General features: G+C 37.9%; 1 protein-coding gene across 4 annotated transcripts in view; it reads left to right on the forward strand.

Moving 5' to 3' along the window:
* Positions 1–20,647, forward strand: part of Cen (cerebellar degeneration-related protein 2-like) — a 286,372-nt gene extending 265,725 nt beyond the window's left edge. For all 4 annotated transcript variants that reach the window (XM_072303181.1, XM_072303182.1, XM_072303183.1 and 1 more), the window contains exons 3-7: positions 3,690–3,838; positions 6,130–6,397; positions 6,711–6,808; positions 13,670–13,802; positions 18,142–20,647. In XM_072303181.1, coding sequence (XP_072159282.1) covers positions 3,690–3,838; positions 6,130–6,397; positions 6,711–6,808; positions 13,670–13,802; positions 18,142–19,407 — 1,914 coding nt within the window. In that variant the 3' untranslated portion in view covers positions 19,408–20,647. The remainder of the gene's footprint in view (positions 1–3,689; positions 3,839–6,129; positions 6,398–6,710; positions 6,809–13,669; positions 13,803–18,141) is intronic.
* Positions 20,648–21,424: the final 777 nt, after the last annotated feature.

Below are 21,424 nucleotides of genomic sequence, written 5' to 3' on the forward strand. Positions count from 1 at the left end.
TATTTCGTTAGAAGAGTCTTTCCACCTAGAGTCCCTTTATACTGAGAGTCAAGACAACACCCCCCATAGAGTCACAAACAGGAATAAAGATTACAGAAATTGAACGTTTTCTGTAATCTTTGATCGGCTCATTCTCAAATTCCTCTCTCCGTTCCTTCTCTCATTCTTTTTGTTCCTTGCCGAACCCATAATTCCCTGGTCAATTCCAGATTATAATCTTTGCAATCGGAAAAAAATGTAATCTTTATTCCCGTCTGTGACACTGTGAAGGCCTAAAATAAGGGAACCAATCAGAAATAGATACACATTGTCTTGACTCTCAGTGTAAAGGGACTCTATTTCCACCCAGCCCTTGTGCACTAGAATGCTACACAATAGTCAACATTGCTGACGCTTCCACGCGCAAATCGTGAGGAAACACTGTGGTCTTTATCACCGCAAGGAAAATGTAAACATAAACGCGCCAGTTGATAAACTCCCGTCTCGTCACGTGTCTTTTGGCGGGTCGGCGTCGGCCATGTGGAATATTGCCGTGCTAAGGAAGAACGCCGTATGAACATTCGAGAGTTGCCAAATTTCCTCTGATGAAATTTGTATTTTTGAGGAAAATAATGAATATTTTTCCTTGTAATTTTCAGGAACTTCAGATCGAAATACCAAAAAAAATCCCTGAAAAATTGGAAGAAAAATATTCATAAGTTTACCAGGAAATTCGTGTTTTATCAAAGGAAATTTGGCAACGCCTGAAGGTTCATACGGCGTGTTTCCTTAGCACGGCGTCATTGGCCAGTACCCACTGACACCCTCTTTCCTAGAGTCCCTTTATACTGAGAGTCAAGACAATGCGAATCCATTTCTGATTAGTTAACCGGATTTTAGGCCTTCACAGTGTCACAAACGGGAATAAAGATTACATTTTCACCAATTGCAAAGATTATAATCTGGAATGGACCGAGGAATTTGGGGTTCGACAAGGAACAAACGGAATGAGAGAAGGAACGGAGAAAGGAATTTAAGAATGAGCCGATCAAAGAATGATCAAAGATTACGAAAAACGTTCAATTTGTGTAATCTTTATTCCCGTTCGTGACTCCATGAGGGGTGTTGTCTTGACTCTCAGTATAAAGGGACTCTACTCTTTCCCGCGTAGAGTTGCCCGAGCGAATTTCCTGGGCAAATCGTCTGCTAGTAGGCTGAAAGTGAGAGGGAATCGCAGGGAAAATCCGGGGAATCCTGTGCCCTCCCCTCGTGCCCGGAAACGACCAAAGCCGCAAAGAAAGTTATTAGATCGATGGGTAGGCGGGAGTGGGGGCGGGGGCGGGGGCGTTGTCGAGTCTTGATGGCCCTCGACTTTACGAAATTCCGACTTTTCGAAACTAAATACTTTCGACGGGAAGCGATACTCATTCCGGTAACGCTCGATTAGCTCACCGCTTTATGGTGTCCACCGGTTTATCGTCTTCGGGAGAGGGAACCACGGGCCCGGGACTAATATATCGCGCTGAACAGGAACATCGTATGTCTGCCCAAACGTTGCCGAACTCCCCAATAGTGTATTTACTTTTCATCAAAATGGACATGTTGCATATGTGAGGAATTTGCGATTTGACTATTGATTCTTACGTAAAAGTTCGCGAGAAACACGATGGTGCCACTGGTTTTCTCTGAAATCAAGTCCCAAGCTCAAAAAAAGCTCTCAAGTTGAGGCCAAAATGGAGGGGATATCCCACCCTACCCTGAGAGTCCACCTCTACATCAAGACAAACTCTCCATGCAAAGATAGGGATTAAATACATTAGCAGGGTTGCGGTTTTCGTGTTTTCAGTTGTGGACTCCCCAAATAAAGTGGCATCCCTGCTAATGTATTTGCTCCCTATCTTTGCATGGAGAGTTCGTCTTGATGTAGAGGTGGACTCTCAGGATAGCGTGGGATATCCCCTCCATTTTGGCCTCAACTTGAGAGCTTTTTTTGAGCTTGGGAGTTGATTTCAGAGGAAAACCAGTGGCACCATCGTGTTTCTCGCGAACTTTTACATCAGAATCAACGGTCAAATCGCAAATTCCTCACACATGCAACATCTCCATTCTCCGAAAATGTTATTTTTTTCGCAAGAATTCCGGCAACGTAACGTCGATCATACGGGGTTTTTCGCTAGGGCCGCAGCAATCAGGGCCGCAATTCCGTGCACTTCAACGGCGTAATGACGACGTGCAGAAAATTTACGACCCTTGTCACCGCCCCCCGCCAAACGTCCAAAACCACGTAACTCCACCCCACTCCTGCGTGGACCACAGGGCCCGTCTGGAAATACAGTTACGTCTTTTCGTCACCGAAGGGACAGATCGGCGACGAAACCGTGCACGTGCCGAGACACGGGTCGTGATAAACGAATCGGACTTTAGAACCAAGTACGTGGTATCTGATGAGCCGTGAAATACAGGTATTCTTATGGGGTCTGGGGCTCAATAGAAAAATCGACGTAGGTTTAACGTCGACTGATGGGAAAGTCGACGTGATAGGCGACGGTGCGTGTACGTAATCTTAAAGTTTGACCCGAAAAGCGGTCGCGGGTAAACACGGCCCGTTCGGCGCGACGCATTAGTGTCGCTAATTATTTGCGTTCCGGAAGCTACGGTTATTAGTAGGATGCGATTAGTTTGACGACTGATCGTGTGTCGTGACATCGCTTGACAAATGAACTGCATTCGACAAAACGGAACGAACTCGATTGTTGTGTTTTCAAAATCGTGTACCTTCTTATTTGCTTTAGAGACTACTAAATGGATTACCAGGGTGCCTACAAATCCGCAATTTCCGGAAAGTCCGGAAATAGTACTGATTTTTTAAGGGCGGTCCGGAAGTACTGATAAAGTGCGGAAATTCCGCATAAAGGTCCGGAATTTCACTCATTTTTGTCGCAATTTGAGCGAGAAATTCAAATTTTTGAAATTTTTCTAAGAAAGTACTGTAAAAGTACTGATTTTTGGCCAGCCTGTTTTAGTAGACACCCTGCTACTAAATGGATTAAATTTTGCAATAAGGAACCACTATCTATGGCCCCTCTGTAAAAAGCACCTTTGTGCACACGGAGACCAATGCCGTATATGTATATTGTTCCTCAAATGAGCCAGAAATAGTGGATCCTTATTGCAAAATGGGGTCCAAATCTAAGTACACCGATGCTCATGAAGTTTACTTGAAAAAAAAAGAAACGAAAAACAAGAAACAAACCAAGTCTTCTTTTTTTACTTTTTTAATGTACGTTCGCATCGCACCCGATGCATATTGGCTCACAATCAGCTCAATACGGTATGTTAAGCCAAAGCAGCGCCCCCTCATTTATTTACATATGCAACATGCACAGACGTCGAACACGAATAGTTGTATCCAGATTTTCAGCACGGCGCGCGTCGCCATGCATTGAAGACGACGCAAGTGGGGTTTTTCCTGGCACTTATAAATAAATGATCCCAGTTTGCTATTTCGGAAATTGTAAACGTGGTGGATTCTTGCTCTAATCTTATAAAAAAAAAAAAACACCTCCGTTCGGAAAAATCATGGGTTATCTCGGGAAATATCTTTAATGGTTGTAATGAAATGGTTAGTAACGTTTTGATAACTTGATTCATTGAATATTTTTTTACACATCCCTTGATCTAATTAAAGCTATTCTCTGTCTTTGTTGCAGTATTTGACCAAGCAGACAGCAGCGTTACGTGAAGTAAATGAATCAAGACTACGAATTTATGAGCAGCTAGAAATTAGTATCCAAGACTTGGAAAGAACCAATCATAGACTTGTAATCGACAGTGCCAGTGACAAGAAACAAATCAAAAGGTTTGTTATTTATTTTATACTTATCTTACTTTATTTCCGCCGTGCTATGGAAAAACGCTGCATGAACATTCGGGAGTTGCCAAATTTCCCTAGATAAATAGTTACTCTATGAGGAGAATTATGAATCTTGAAAGGTTCAAATAATTTGTATATGATCGCGAGTAAAATTCTATGAAAAGTTCGAAGAAAAATGTTCTCAGATTTACCTGAAAATTAATATTTTATTAACGGGAATGTGGCAACGTCTGAATGTTCTTACGGTGTTCCTCCTTAGTATGGCAGGATTGAAATATCTTGCATATCCTAAACCACAATTCTGCCGGTCTAAGGAAAAACGCCGTACGAACATTCGAGAGCTGCCAAATTTCTTTCGATAAAATGTCTATTTTTTAGGAAAATCATGAATATTTTTCTTTGAAATTTTCAGACACTTTAGATCAAATTACAAACAAAATTATCTGAGGAATTGGCAGAAAAATATTCAAAAAATTTCCTGTAAATTAGTGATTTACCAGAGGAAATTTGGCAACGCCTGAAGGCTCATATCGACGGTGAAACTACCAGACCACGTATCTCGTTTGCGGTGTTTAAAAATCTCCACTCACATTTTATTTTTTTGAAGGAGATCAAATCAATATCATTCCTTACAATTTTTAGAGATTTTTCTCCGCACAAAGAGGAAAAATCACGGAAGTTTTCACGACTTGACCTTGAGTAGTTTTCTATTTAAAAAATAAAGTATGACAGGAAGTCTGCGACGTCGCAAACCGAGATACGTGGTTTGGTAGTTTCACCGTCGATATGGCGTTTTTCCTTAGCACGGCAGAATTCTAAACCATTCTTACAAGAAATCATCATGTATTCTGAAAGGCAAACTCAATCTGTTCAAATGAGTCACTAAACCTTGTGTTTTTCATTTAATATTCTGAAAGCACTAGGTGAGTAGATTACGCGGTGATTTATTGTGTATTTTTGAAGCCGAAATCCCGGATAAACCCACTTTTAAAAAGTCCAGACTCGAAGGAATTTCAAACGCGCCAAAATGGCGGGAAAATGATTGAAGTGATGTACCACAGCAGTGAAATCGCTATCTGCTCCCTGCTATCTCCTCTCATTTTCCATCAGCGTTTATTGAAATAAAACGTATTTCAATGTGGAGTTGTGTCGATGTGTCTACCTAGAGATATGTTTACGGAACTTAACTTTCGGGCAAAGTTCCGTGAAATTTTGGTAGTAGCGTTGACAGGGCTTTCGCAAAAAATGTATCCAACCCGAGTAGGTAAACGCGTCTTATGCACCCCTCCCGCTCCGGCACGTTCACTTGATGGTTTTTATTGATGCTCTAAAACGAATGAGAAGGGAGCGGCAAAACATAGGCGGCCCATGGGCGGCAAAAGGTAAATCTGGCCCTGATGCGAAAAGTAGAGAGACATTTGACGGAAGTCGTAGAAGAATGTGATCGCTTCTGATTGGTGCTGGATAGCATTATTCGACGCGGCGAAACCGAGGCATTTTACATTTGCGGAAAAGTCGCGCTTTTTGAACTGCGCACTTCTCGGTTTCTGAGTAACTTTTTTGCGTTTTTAATGTGCTCATCGTGCTCCGCGCGTCATTTGCCTTAGGTAACATATCCGCAAGTCAAAATGCTTTGATGATTTAGTGATCCATTGATTCATTTTGTTCCTGCATCATCAATTCCTATCCCTAAAAATTCAAAAGTTGAAGCCTTTGGGGTTTGAAACAGACAAGGGCCCCTCCCAAAATACGTATCATAAGGTCAGAGATGAGAGGCGGCGCTTTTTATGCCAAAATTAATCACAAAACACTAATTTTGATGGAGGATTGAACTAAGCGTCACGTGATTTTTGTAGAAGGGCGCAGACCTGTCTTTGGGTAAATTACGAGGGGGTAGGTACAATAAAATCAGATTATTAATGATATCTATTTTATAAACGACATTTTATACGCGACATTCTTGAAAAAATTAAGTAGTTAAAGTTGTTGCGAATGAATTTTATTTTAGGGTAAATTTTGCTCAAAAAATTTTGCTCAATCTTTTAGCTTTGAAGTAGCAGTTTCTTTTGATTCCTTAAAGCCAACGTAAAATTTTTAAACATTGAATTCCTCTCTCTTCACAAGAATATTTCCCACCACCATTATTCACTGGAGGCGTGAGCTATGTTTTTATGCTTCTTCGTTGACAGGCTCAAATTTCAAAACGAGTCTGTCGTATTGAAAAAGCGGAGATCTCATTTTATGAATGCGTAATTGATTTTTTTTTCATTTTCCAGTTTACTTGCAAATATTGAAGCTCTGGAATTAAGATGCGAAGAGCTGCAACGAGCGTTAGATGAAATAACTGTCGAAGTTGAAAGAGAGAAAATCAAATCCAAGAGACTGTCTGCTTGCAGCCCAATTGAGACAGAATTACCTCCCATCGATGCGACCAGCGAAGAACTCAATGACTTATTGAAGGATAATCAGATGCTGAAAACGAAGAACGCAAAATGTGAACGGAAAATTGTTGAGCTTCAACAAAAAATCAGCTGTCTTCTCGAGGTAATAATACCAATTTTTTCTTCTTGTCCAACAAAGTTGAAGAAATTTTAACATGAAATGAGTCTAAGATAAAATTACAGTCAAAGCTTCACAAATGGTTGTCAACATAAAAAGTGTTCAGGTTTACTTTTTAAGGAACATAACGTACTAAAGACATTAAATTTTTAACAGATCACTGTTTTGGACATCATTCTGCTCTTATAAATCAATGTATGTTGAACTATCCTTTGAAAACGAGTCATTCATTCAGCAAATAACAGGAGTTATATGTTTTACACCTTAACTTTACTCATTCAGTCATAAATTTTTCCAGGAAAACGAAGCATTAAATGAAGATTCCAACAAACTTCTGCAGAGAGACGAGTACATCAGGTGTCTTCAAGAAGAAGTCTCAACCTTGGAACAAATTAGGTAATTCAATTTCATTTTTTTATATTTTTTTTTTTTATTTTTTTTTTTATTTTTTATTTTTATTTGGCTGCTGCAGCTTCTTTACACTTCACCTTTCTGCTTGCAGCCGTATACTTTTTCTTTCATTTTGCCCTAGTGATTAAGGGTGTAATGAAGTGAGCAACTTTGAAAAACCAGGCCCCGGTCCAGTTAGTTCGTTCTCAAGGATGATAATTGGGTCAATTTTCATGGGTTTTTAAAGTTACCAAATGAGAAATGAATTCTAATCCACTCTGCAACATTTACCTGAAGAGAGACCAGAAGTGATAACAAGGTCCTCTAATGTAGTTAAAGCGAATCCAAGTATTTTATTTCTGTATTAATCAAGCTCTTTTCAATGTAGGGTGATTTTTAAGTTTTATTTTGAGTTTAAAAAAGAAAGAAAGGAAAATGGATCTCCAGGAAGTGTATGTATATCATCTTTCAGTCGAAGTACCCACACACAACGTGGAAAGTACTGTACTTTCAGTTCAGCTAAAGTAATTTCATTGATCGATACCATCATTCAAACAGTTGAGTTCTTATTTGCTGTTTTTATGTCCTCATCAATCACCTAAAAAGGAGAATATATGCTTTAGGTACATAGGCGGTTCTACGGGGGTGCCAGTGGGTGCCGGGCACCCCCAAGCAAAAATTAAGTATGGTTACCGGAACCGTGAAAGTGGCTTTCGGACAAGTAAACAGTAAACACGTCAAGTAAAAATGGTATTATGAAGCGCAAAAAATTGGCAATATTTTTATTTCATGAATTTTTTAAATCTGAAAATTGATCTAAAAAAGACCAAATTACTGCTTTTAAAGATTCTGTATTCGCTCACACTGGAAAAAAATCCCAGCAATTAATTGAAAATGTTTTAAACAGAATTAACATTGATAGCCGTGTTTTACAAAGATTCTACTGTTTTTTTTTATGGTAAGAATGTAGTTTTGGTGGAAAGTTTTGCTAAAAATTTTCAACGTTGAATTTATAAGTATTTAAGTAGAAAGGAGAGAAAAAGAGAAAGGAATGGGATAAAACTTGAGGGCCGAAAATTAGGCCTCCCCTGAGCGACCGTCCCCTTTGGGGCCGGTCTCCGACATTTTCCACCTCTGGGCACCCCCAAACATGAAGGTCTAGAACCGCCTATGTTTAGGTATGAGATTATGTATCCTGCAAATCTGATTATTCTCAGGAAAATACTATTAATACTTGAATTTTAAATGCAGATGAAGTTTAGCATAATGATATGCTCATAACTTCTCTTAGAACCTTTCAAGTGGAATCCTGAGGCCTTGGTACTGATTAGTTGTATGTAGCTATTGTTCCACAAAACATCATCTCCATTTAAGAGGCGATTTACTAGAGGTAGCTTTTTTGCCTCTAATGTGAGAATCAGGCTCTTTCTTTCACACTGTATTTAATTTACAGGGTGATCCAAAAGTCCCTTCCACCCCCTCTAACTTTTTACCTAATTGAGGTAAAGATTTGAAACTTGGGGGATATTCCTAGGTCAAAGGGAGCTACTTTATGGCCCCCCTAAAATTTTCAGGGGGGCCCCCTTGGGGGGGCAACGGCCCCCAACTTTTAATTTTCAAATGGGAAGACCCCCTTTGTGATAGCTCGTTCGAAAGAGCATAAAAAAAGAAAACTTTTCGCGCAAACCCGAAGTCAATAACTCAAACCGTTTCAAAATGGCGGCCGGTTAAAGTTCAAAATGGCCGAAAATTCACACCGGTTATTTGTCGATGGATTTGCGCGAAAATCGGTATGTAGGGGTCTTTTGACACGAGAAAAACGAATTTGACGTTAGATTTTCAAAAAAACCGAAATTTCCAAAATGGCCGCCGGTTAAAGTTCAAAATGACCAAAAATTGATTTTTTTAGAAATCTAAGTTCAAATTTGTTTATCTTATGCCAAAATACTCTCAAATTCCAAGTTTAAGGCAAATCCATCAGCAAAAAACCGAGGTGACAATTTTCGGCCATTTTAAACTTTAACCGGCGGCCATTTTGGAAATTTCGGTTTTTTTGAAAATCTAACGTCAAATTCGTTTTTCTCGTGTCAAAATACCCCTACATACCGATTTTCGCGCAAATCCATCGACAAATAACCGGTGTGAATTTTCGGCCATTTTGAACTTTAACCGGCCGCCATTTTGAAACGGTTTGAGTTATTGACTTCGGGTTTGCGCGAAAAGTTTTCTTTTTTTATGCTCTTTCGAACGAGCTATCACAAAGGGGGTCTTCCCATTTGAAAATTAAAAGTTGGGGGCCGTTGCCCCCCCAAGGGGGGCCCCCCTGAAAATTTTAGGGGGGCCAAAAAGTAGCTCCCTTTGACCTAGGAATATCCCCCAAGTTTCAAATCTTTACCTCAATTAGGTAAAAAGTTAGAGGGGGTGGAAGGGACTTTTGGATCACCCTGTATAATGGCAAACATACCATCTTTTATCCTGAAACAGAGCAATACATTTTAATTTGTAGACTTAGGCCGGAATTTTAAGACGTTACTCGAAACTTCCTCGACTCGAGATTTACTCGACTCGAGGAACCTCCAAAACGGCCTCGACTCGAAACTCACTCGACTCGAGAAAAAACTCCTCGACTTGAAAATCTACTCCACTCGAAAATCTACTCGACTCGAAACTCCGTCGTCCAAAAAAAAAAAATGGCTTCCAGGTGAGAGAATGACGTTCAGCGTCAATTAAAGAACAGATTAGGAATTTATTTGGAATAATAGTCATGGAAAAGTGCGTCAAATTAAACTTTAGCGGCTACTTTCATAAATTCCCGGGCCATGAGTTAATTTCTGATTCATCCGCTTGAGTATGCATTCGTGAGATGGTGACTGGTGAGAAGGCGGCCCCGGCCATTCATTGTATTTGTTTGTTTGTTTATCAGTGCCAGACCAGTAATCCTTTTAATTAATTGTTTCAAAGTTAATAATTCGATTTCTTAGTGGTTTTTGTGTTTCTTTATGTGATATAGCCCTTTGTGTCATAGTTCAAGCGTTCAATGGATCCTAATCGTCTTTGAGAACACGGCTAAACCCACACCACAGATGCTTAACATTCATGCGATTGAATGGAAGTGAATTTCTCGGTGATTGAACCTTTCTTTTCTCCTCAGTACTTATTTTCATCATACATGTATTCCATCATGAATTCTCTGTGAAATTTCTCGGAAATGCGTGATTTATTCTCCGGAGAAAAGTTGATAGTGTAGCCCTTATCCAAGCGTCAGCGTCTCAAATACGTACCAATTATGAAACCCTGTGCTTTATTATTTCATTTATATTGTCTACATGTGATTTATAGCAAAGGAATATCCGTTTCTCTCAGGTAACTTATCAAAAATTACAAACCATACCCTCACTCAAAAGCATCTTCTTTCAAAGCCCTTTGGTTAAGATTGTGATTCGTCAAGTTGTCAGCTGGTTTTCACAAACACAAGTTCTATCGAGTCAACATTGAACATTAAACACTGTACCTATGAAGCAGATTTGTGACTTTAGAGATCAGGTTTTTCCTCATTTTCCAGTTTCTGAACATGATTTAATAGAAGTTTTCTACTTGGCCTCTGAAAGCACAAGCATAGGCCACATTACGCGATTCGTATCTCTCATGATTATCAATCTTATTCTACCTAATAAGCGTTTTAGAGCTCACTGAGTGTATGTTGAGACAAAAGTCTAGTATTTTCTTGTCACTGCTCACCAATGGTGCTGTCTGAAAGCATGTATCAACCTGTTATATTGCTGCTGACTTGGAGCTGATCAGATAATGACATTCGTCTCAACATGCGATGAGCAAGCTCTAACAGCGATGCGCAACTGATTGTCCAATCTAGAGGACTTTGCTATCATGATGCTTTTCTTTGGGTTGGTATGTCAAGTGCTCATAATTCTTTGAAATTACAATGTGTGCGGTCTCCTGGCCCTCAGGTATTTACCTAAGTTAATCCTGAACCAAAGGAATCTCTACTGAGTCATAATATTCACTTATCCCGACACACTGCAGCACATGGGCAGCTCGAATGCTATTCTCATCAAAGTGTCAGACTCAAGAGTTTCCAAGATGGCCATTGCCCAGCATTTAAGAGAGCAACCTACCTCAGCAGTTTGTGTATCTAGTGGCTGTCTCATTCAAAGATCATGGTTCTCCGCTGATTTGATATTCAACAATTTGCGGAGACCATGGATTGATTGTCCACAGCTGTCAATTTCAACGCAACTCATCAGCCTCTGAATTCACTCATCCACGTACCCTCTCATCCTTCAAATCTTCTACCATATAGTGCAGAGAGTTTGATTTTCTGTGAGTATTCATGACATCATGTTCTATAACTTTCATTCCTTCAGCACACAGTATTTTTCTGTTAAGTTCGGCTATTAACCTTGACCTGAAATGCCCATTTTGTTTTGACTACATGCTTAGCTAAAATTACTTCGTCACCAAGTGTCCACATTTGTAGTGAAGTGGTGAAGCTGCTCATAAATTAACTGATTTGATTCTCTCTTCTCAGAAACATTGGAATTCCTCACTCAAATATTGCTTTATTTTTGTTGATGGGACAAACTTGATCTTTTCTCAGTGCTTCATTTCTCCTCTAGTTCTTATGATGATTTTTTGGGGGGAAGGAGGGAGAGGCCAAGGTGCAAAAAGTTAGAGTGAGCATGTTCATGTGTTTTCTCGTGTTCTTTTGTATGTTTTTAATTATGCTCTCACTATTTTTGCAATACCTGGCACCCATGGCGTCACTAGAAATCGCCCTGATAAATTCTATTTTTTAAGGAATTCATTGCTCGGGAAGCCTAACCAGTGGAAATTGTTTGTATGTTTCTCTGAGACTCGGCGCTCAGTTGTTAGAAATCTGAGGCCCCAAATTTATCATTATTTTTCTTCACTTTACTGAAGAAGTAAATGAGGCCATTTTTAATCCAATCTGTCAATTTTTATGTTGATTTTCTAGGGAGTTACCTACAGGAGTGTTAGCAAAGAATGGGGGAATAATGAGTTGCTCGAACATTTTTCTCCCTGAAAAACTGAAAATTCAGTGTCAGGTTCTTCAGGTTTTTTTTGGAGGAGTAGGAGGGAGGGCGGGGGACGAAGATGAATTCAGGATGAAAGCTATTTCTTTATTTCGTGGAAAATTCATGTTTAAATTAAAGTAAATTAGGTTAAAAACCAAGATAGACTTTTGCAAGTTATTATTTTTGATTAAAAACAATACCTTAGGGAACCAAATGTTTTTTCACCGAAACAAACGATGTAATGTCTTAGATGACAAAAAACGGGAATAACTTTTAAAACTATCATAAAAATATTTTTTTGAACATCAATTACATCAACTCCACGTCAAATGAAACCCATTAATGCCCTTGGAATTGCATTAGGATCACTATTTGATGAGGACTTTGAATTTGAAAGTAGCTTCGTAAAGTGCATGACCAAAATCCCAAGTGCACAGATTGCCATAAGTAGCAATTACATTGTAACAATATTGCAATTCCACTGAGTGTTGTGTATGTTGCCTAGCTCCTATTTGAAGGGGTCCCGTTTATTGAAACTTGTTGCAATTTTTCAATGCATCGCATATTGCCTATCTTTCTGACACATGGAACTCATTTTGTTGATTGTTTAAAATCAGCATAAATCGACTAAATGATGTAAAAATGTTGCAATTTAATGGTAAAAAAATTACAATTGTATTGAAATCAAACTGCAATTTAATTTCAATATTTTCGTTGCACTGTGCTACTTGGGATGCGTAGTACCCGTGGCGCTGTACTCTTCAGTGGCTCTTTCTGAGGTTCACTTTCTTTGATGAAGCTTTGAGGGAAAGGAGGGGATGCTCTTCGCACGGGGGTGGATTTAAGGATTTTTTTACTCTGAAAAATTAACCCTCTATGACAATATAAAATGTTGAAATTCAATGTCCGTGACCCCCAAAAATCGCCCTTCAGCTACCGTTTCAAAACACCGAAGTTGTAAGGTAGTTGCAACTGAGAAGGAGAAGTTCTAGAGGAAAAACAGTATACTTTTTTCTTTGAAGGGAAAAATAGCTTACATATCTAAAATAAACAAGGGAAAGTGGGTAAAATTAAATTTTAGCAATAAAATTCATAAAAAAATTCACTTCATTCAAATTCACTTTCATAACAAAACAAATCACTTTCAACCAAGTTTCCTCAGAACTCCCTTGAGGGACCTCAGTACCTCACTCACGAAAATCTCGAGATTGACTCAACGAAATTCACTTGAGGAAATTTGGAGGTGACTCGAAGCGCGTTTCGAGTCGAGGAAATTTCGAGTCGCGTCTTAAAATACCGCCAATTCTCGAGGACACTCGAAAAGCGTACTTAAGGAAATCTCGAGTCGAGGAAGTTTCGAGTAACGTCTTAAAATTCCGGCCTTAAATCTTGAAACTGCATCATGTGAATTTGTCTTTTTTAAACAGAACGGTTCGGTCTGCAATGAGTGTTCGGAACAAAAAGGGTTTTTTTTAGAACAGGTTGGGGTGTTCGACTATTTGTTTAGACAGAATGTTGGTGATTTCATCAATTTTGCTGAGTTTGAGACTGAATTTATACGCACACTGGCGAAATCACCAACCCTTTGTCCAAAAAGGGTATTGCCAATTACTGCTATCTCAAGTATAGGTATGTTTACAATTTTTAAAAATTGGTTCTGAATAGATGCCTTTTGCTCGATGATGTTCAATTTTTAAAGATTCAAAGGTTCCTGAAGGTTAGCTTCGCAGTATATTCCCTTACTTTCAGTTGTATTTTCCTCCATCTTTCATTTTCGTATGATAGTAATCCTCCTCTCTCTCTCATTTTCAAGGCAAGGAAAGTTGTGCCAGTTGTGCTTGCAGAATACAGACAACAAGTTCCGGCTGACGGCTGAAGATGATGATGAAAGCATCGCTGATTCACTGTTACTTGATGAAAAACAAGATGCCTTCTTAAAAATTCAAGTAAGTCGTTTACTTATGACAGCTTTTTGTATGGTTTACCCCCTTTTTTTATGAGCTACCTACTAAAAAGTGCACTGTAGTTTTGAAATCTTGGCTTACCTATTCTATATTACTCACTTATTCTCCTGTAGCTTTCTGCACTTGTGTATCAAGGATCTACCCATTAGATATTCTATCGCTGTATTAAATTGCATCTTTTGTACATTGCCTTTCATGTGCATATAGTAAGATTTGTGACAACGGACTTTTTTTGTCAGGAAGTGAGCTCAATAAGTGGTTCACCTATTTGACGTAACTGTGACTACCCATGGAATAACAGTCTTTAATGACAGGAAATTTAAAATTGAGTTTTACAAAAAATTTTACGCCAAAAATACCAAAATATTTCCAACCAAATTTTCTTGTTTTGTGTTTGAGTTTCCAATTCAAGAAGTAATAGTTTTGAGGAAACACATTTTATAGTTTTAACCCAATGTATGTGTTCCTCAAGATTGTCAAATTACGATAAACTCCCAACTATCCAAACTAATTGGGGCCAGGCTAGTTCAGAAAATCGGAAAGTTTTGATAATCTATTAAGCACCAACACCAATTTTTTGGACGAGTATTAGAAACCAAAAAAGGACATAATTCATCCCAATGCAAGAGCTTTTGAATGTCTTTTTGGGCGTATTAAATGTGTTGAAAGTATTAAATGACTTCTGAAAAATCTCGAAAACTTTGAGCTCTGAAAATATGTGCTTTTGTCCCTTTTTCTTTCTGAATTCCTCATAAATTTTTGCATCAAAATCTTGAATCACACCACGTCCTTTATGACGTAATAGGAATTGATTGGCCCCTCTATCAAGAAAAGTACCTGAAAACCAGCTTGATAAAAGTAATTAGTTCAATAGTTTTAGCATAGATTTTCATTTAAAAAAGTAAGCAAAAATGAGGAATCTTAAAAGACAGTAGACATGATGCTGCGGTGAAAACAAGTCGCAAGCACAGAGTACTCAATATATTTTTTGCAATGATATTAATAACGTACGTCTTTTTGCATCACATGGAGACACATTCTCTTTTAGACTCATTGTTAGATTAGAGCAAAACGAGTTCAACTCTTAAAAGAAGATGAGTGTGCATGTTATTTTTCTGGAATGTATCTCTGTGTACTTTTGAAGTAGCATGATCAATGTTGTGTGTGCCAGGAAAGGCGTCCTAACCTTGCACATATGTTATGGGAGCTCTCAACGACACCCGCAGCTTATTACATGTTACTGTCCGAATTTCAAGTCGCTGTAAAACGCCGATTGGAGCCGACCTTTATTCCGCCCTGCTTGCGCGCTCATCTTCGCAGTGGCATCGGTTTGAGCGAAATTCGCTCGGGTGTAGGACAAGCAGTCACACAACACTTACCAATCAGGCCTCTAGCCATACCATTCTCTCTGTCCTCACGTCTTCTGAGAGGAGTCAGTTTGAAGAAGTAATTTTTGAATCATATCAAAATAAATTTTAATCACGAAAGTGTAGATTTTTCAAGCTTAGTCTAGGATAGTTTAGGTAATTATAAAACTGGGATGAGTGGAGTTATACCTTTGTTCACCTTTTGTCATGGCTCAAAGGTGTTTGATGGATACTAATACTCGAAGGCACTTTAAGAAAAAATATCTTAATTTCTTTGGCTATTCATTCTTCGTTTTAATTTTCAAGGAAATGGAAAGTAAAATTTCCATCATCTCCAAGAGTTTCTTTGTCCTTTCATATCAACTATAAAAATAACTGGGATTTTTTAGATTTTACAAGTGACATATTCATATTTCATAGAGAGAAATAAGGGACAATTAATTAATCTTAAGTTTAAGGGTATTAGTGTAGGTACTTCCTAGTTTTTTATGAAATGACAGGAAAATTTTGCAACGATTCTTATCTTCTGTGACTGTTTGAAGAATTTTTAGTGTAGGTCAGTTTGCAAATCTATTCTAATCCAGTAGATATTACTGTAAGCAATAACAGCACCTAATTTATTAGTCTCTGTTGTACATATATTTGGTGATTGTTTTAATTTTGCAATAAAAGTTGTATCAATTTTTGTAGTGTTTTTAATTTTTTTTCTTTTGCCAATGTCTTCTCACTTACAAAAGACGTTGATCCTTTCTTTTTTTCTAACATAATGTCAACGGCGCAAGACAACCCCTTATCACCAAACCTGAGAGCCTGAAAGCTGGTGTATTTGAGAGTTGTGAGGAAAGGCTGAAAGATCTTGTTTGCACTCATGGGGTTGGAGAGAGTTAAATTTGTGTATCGATTGGAAAAGCCTTGTATTCTTTAATTATATTCTAAAAACTAGTGCGGTTTTTAGGGGATGTAATTCAAATGAAACCTACAGAATGGAATGAACCAAAACTAACTGGAAAAAAACGATGTAATTTTAACTAGTAGAATCGAATTTTAAAGTTTTTGGTTTAAATGCAAAAATCATGAAAGTTTTTTTTATTTTCCTCTTTCTTTCTTTCCATAGCGAAGAATTTTTTGGTTACATTTCAATGAAATTTCAGAGTGTCATGCAGCATTATACAATTTGAACTGCATTTAGCAGAATGGAATCAGCGATATTATAGTGTTGTAAAAATCGTACATTCTTATCTTTATATAAGCAAATGCCGAGACTAGCAAATATTTTGTTTTTCCACCCAAAAATTGTCAATTTTAAAGGAAAATCATTGCATGAATTTTATTACTATACATATATTTCGTATTTTTAAAAGCAAAGAAGGAGTTGCACGGTTTAAACTCGAGGTTTTAACACACGTTAATTGAGTTGGTTCCTTTCTGCTTAATGCTATCTATTTATTTGTGGGGGAAGTTCGGGGTTCCCTTCCTTGTGAGTGCGACAAAACAAAGAGTGGACGAAGCAACTGGATGAAGTGCATTGAATACTTGAATACCCTCTAACTAAATCAAGTACCTCTTTTTTGGAAACTCTTGCGTGACCTCACAAGACTGTTCTTTGTCGTCAACTTTCTTGAGAATTAATCCCTACCTTTGCTTGATTTAACTCATGTGATGCTATTAAATTGTTTCCATGTTATCAACCGGCTTTTTAACTTGTTGAATGACTTTTTCTTGAGCACGCTTTTCTCAATGTACTTTATCTCTTGAATGAGCTGTACCTTTATTCCCTTAATCTAATTGTAAGCTGTATTATAGATGCTTTCCATTTTGTTTTTAATTCACCGTACAATGCAAAAGTCTGTGAGTCTGGTTTTTTAACCACAATTTTTGCAGACCACTACATTGATCTGCTGCGCAAGTGTCTCATGAAAGAAGTTTTTGGTTTTCAATATTTTGCCCTTTCCAAATAAGTCACCTTTCAAATTTAAATTCCAACCAACACTGAATTATTAAAGTACTTCACAGAATTTTCTTCCTTTCCTGAAAATGAAACTAAATCACAAATGTACAAAACTCTGAATGGAACATTACAACTAAAAACAAATGATGCAAAATAACTGCGTAAGAACTGAAATCAAGAAACAATTTACAACACTCAGTCCCAATCTTTCGTAGGTTTCATGGCATCAATGGCAAGTTTCCTGTCCTATTTTAATGAAAGATAATTTTTTTTTAAATTGGTGGTAAACTGTATTTCTACAAGAATGATGATGCAAGAGAAATTTTTTGAAGACATTTTTTCATTGTATTTTTTCATAATAAATTGTCAAGATGAGGCTGAGTGATGATCAGAAGAAGAGCTAAAAAATATGGCACTCTTATGTTACATTTAGGGCGTGCAAGGGGAACTGAACCATTTCGTTTTTAATTTTTGGGATAAAATTTATTCTCTCCTGCTTCTGAGAGTTACTTTGAAAAATTTGCAGTTAAAAATCAGTATATTTGCACCTCACTAGAAAATGATTTAAGTAACTAAAGCATTTTTACTCATCAAAATTTCAAAACTATGATATCATCAAAATTTGGACGTGTTGGTGAAGTACCTACTAAACCCTGGTCTGTAGATCCATTTTCAGCCAAGTTTGTAAGTTTTGACCTTACTTTGACACATTAAACTTGCAGATAGCTTATAAGTATTTCTGTATTCATATAAGTCGGCAGTTCTTTACTTGAGACAGTTGCACTGCTGTTGTCTGATATTGATGGAGGATTGATCGCAGGCAATGAAGCCACTGTGTGCAAATCAACCATTTGCTCTTGACAGTCTGTGGTAAACCATTATCAATTTTCCTGACAGGAACTCTTTTTAAATTGAGAGTAATATTTTTGAAAGGGGACTTATACCTACTTTTTTTCTCTTGGTTTCGTTTACTAACGAGATTATGTTCATCTTTTTTTTTTTACAGAATGAAGTAGTCGAAAGTTCTGAGAAGCAGAATGAACATTACAGGGACTTGGTGGAAAAATACAACGCTGTCATTGAAGCGCAAAGGCCGCCCCCTCATCTGGGTCTTTCTCTTCAGGAAGAACTCCAACTCTCTGGTGATTTTAATAGCTTCAACAAAGTTCAAGATGACAGCGACAGTGAAACTGATAAGCCCCAGCGGAAAGAGCCGAGGAAAAAGGAATTCGACATCACCAGTAAAGCAGCGTTCTCTTCCACACCGACAGATTTCTCCGAGGCCGAGACTTCATCCTCTGGTTTCTCTGATGAGACCAGCAACAAAGGAACCCAAACGGACACTCACTTCCCGCCAGGTTCCCTATTATGTGCCATTTTTGATGGTGATAGATATAGTCTGTACGATGATACTAGTCCATTAGAAAAGCGGTTCCGAAGGATCCCGAAATATAAACAATTGTTCCAAGAAATCTTTGAGGTTCTGAGTCGTGCATCAGCTGCCAAAGATGAGGGCGAAAAATTACCATTGATGCATGATGCGACCCCTGTCTGTGAAAACCTACCTAAAGTTCCTCCAGTTACCCCCGCTCAAGAAGAATTACCCCTTCATCTCATCACCGCTGCTAGCGATAATGTCTCGGTCATCTCCGAGGAGCTCTCGGAAACCAGCGGAAGCCCCCGGGACGAAACGAAAACTCTCACCAAAACCGCCGCCAAGAAGTTGAAGAAACAGGCGAAGCAAGCTGCCAAGCAAGATTTAGCAAAGGCGGCTGAAGCTGTATTGAGTGAACAAGATTTCTCCAAGAAAACTCCGGAAGAGCAGTCCGAGCACGGAAGCAAGAAGAAATCTCACGGAAGGAAGAAGTCAAGAGAAATTGGAGGCTCAAGTCAGCCATCGAGTCCGTTCCCAACTGCACCATCGTCTCCAGCTTTAGTACCCAAAGGGTCCCCGGCCAAAGTTACCAGAAGACGGCGATTCGAGAAGGGAGTGACTGACAGCCCTGTCCGATCGGCTGAACGGTCCTCATGGTGCGTGCCCAACGATAGAGATCTAAGCAGGAGGATCAGCCAAGAGGGGAGTAACGATTCACCCAAACACTCGCTCTACAAGCGGAAACAAATGTCAGTTCACGATTTCCTTCCCTACTCCAGTTCCGCCGCGCAAGAAGTGGCCAAACTGAAAATCTTAGAAAAATCATACGCTGATGTCTTGAAGCTCGGGATGCAAAAAGCTGCTGCCAGTCGAACAAACAGTTATCAGCGCAAGTAAAATTACCAATTCAATTGATGCCAAAAAGATCATTAACTCGCTGAACCTCCAAATTTCTATCCGAATGCACTCCCAAAATCGAGTTCTTCAATGTGTCATGTCAACTTTTTTTACAATTTTGAGCTGTGTATCACAATTGTACCATTCCAATATTCTCTTCCATTATTTTCTATTACAGCGTGAATTTGAAGGTGTATAAAAGTTACATTAATTTTGAGTATTTTGGTTTTCCTTTTTTTCTTTAAAGTATCTTTTAGTTTCTTCTTTACATACGGCTGGCTGTTCCATGTAATAACTTACTTAAATAGTCAAGATTTAGTAGAACATAACCACGAGTCTGGTGGCAAAATCAAATGTCTCTGTTTAAAAAGCAAGACTCACTTAAACTCTTCTTGTTTTTTACGAATTTATTCATGTGTGAATTTCTGTTCTTAAACCAAGCAAAAATAAGAAGCCCACTATGTTCCAAGCAAGCTTCGCATTACAAATTAATCATGCCTGCCTTTTAAGTGATTTTTTTTATTTATTCAAATTTTTAGTTTTATTGTTTTTTGGGAATGCTGTGAGTTTCCATCTCTCTAGACTTTTACTAGTAGTAGGAAGATCTGCGTCAAAAATTATTTTCAGGCAAGTAAATAGAGTCATGTTACTTATTTACGAGAGCAAGGTTTTAGTCACCTTAAAGCAGCATCAAAAGTTTTTTCTTGTGTTCTTGTATCATATTATTTTTTAATTTGATCATTTATTTTTTCCCCTTTTGTACTGATCTTGGCAAGAGATAATCAAAGATTGTAATTTTATTTTTTTGATAAGAATCATCGTTTTGTTTGTTGCTCTAGCGAGGGTAATTTTTCTTTGTCAGCCATTATCGGATTCTTCATTTTCGCTAGCACAAGTTGTAATTCGTTTCTTTTTTTTACCTCGCTTAGGACCTTTTTACAAAGTTGTGTGTCGTTTTTCCCCTGATTTAATTTATTTATTTATTTTTTTTTTATTTTTGATGAATGCATGATTTCAACCCTGTTTGCCATATAGTATTGGATATGTAAGTACCTCTAAAATCATTGCCTTTAATTTTATTTTAAGTATTTATTTTAAATATGTGTAACTGAAATTATCCATGCATATACATGCTCTCATTTATATGTATATAATTTTAAAAATTGAGTTGTTTTTGTTTTTTTAAAAGAAAAAATGGCTGAGCAAATTGATTGCAAATAAAGGAACTGTTTTAAGTTGATTTCACTGTGTTATACTTAGATCCAACTCAGAACAACCATCCATTCGACAAGAACAACCATCCTTTAACATTTAGCAAATGATCAGTGCTTGGTTTGACAAAATACCTCCTCTTTCCTAATTTATGGAAATTTTGAAGTTGAAACAACTCCTCTACCGTGAAATGTACTGAAATTAGTTTGGTGTTCAATATGACTCTAATGGACTTCAGATTTTTCAGAGAGCGAGAAGTTTAAAGTGGCTTTCACAGGAAATGCTGTTTTCCTATGTGGACGTGTTTCTGCCTGACGGAACTATGTGCATTAAGACATAGCTCTGAGACTCACAAGAATAAATGTATATCAAGGCTCACATCATAATGCACATAGTTCCCTTTGACAGAAATACGTCAATGTATGAGCAATTCAGAAAAATTCAATGTGCCACTGTATTCTAAGTAGAATTTTGACAAGGAAACATGGCAACAATGAAACTACAAAAATGTATATATTGGTTGCAGTGTTTTAAAATCTCCTCTCCTATTTTTGTTTATTAAGAGGAGACCAAACTGACATCATGACTCCACAGAAAATTCTTCACAATGAGAAGAAAAATCACCAAAGTTATCAAGAAATGACGTTTCGTAATTTTTCTTTGAAAAAAAAATCATGATAGTAAGTCTGCAGTGCCACAGAATGAGATAGGAATTTCTGCAGTTTTACTACTGTAATGTTGTGGGTTTTAATTTCCTACCATCTCGCATCCATTAGAAATCAGACACTGTCTAAGGGCCAAGTTA

Source organism: Bemisia tabaci, chromosome 8 (genome assembly GCF_918797505.1).
Source record: "Bemisia tabaci chromosome 8, PGI_BMITA_v3".
In the NCBI taxonomy this organism is placed as follows: Eukaryota; Metazoa; Arthropoda; class Insecta; order Hemiptera; family Aleyrodidae; genus Bemisia; species Bemisia tabaci.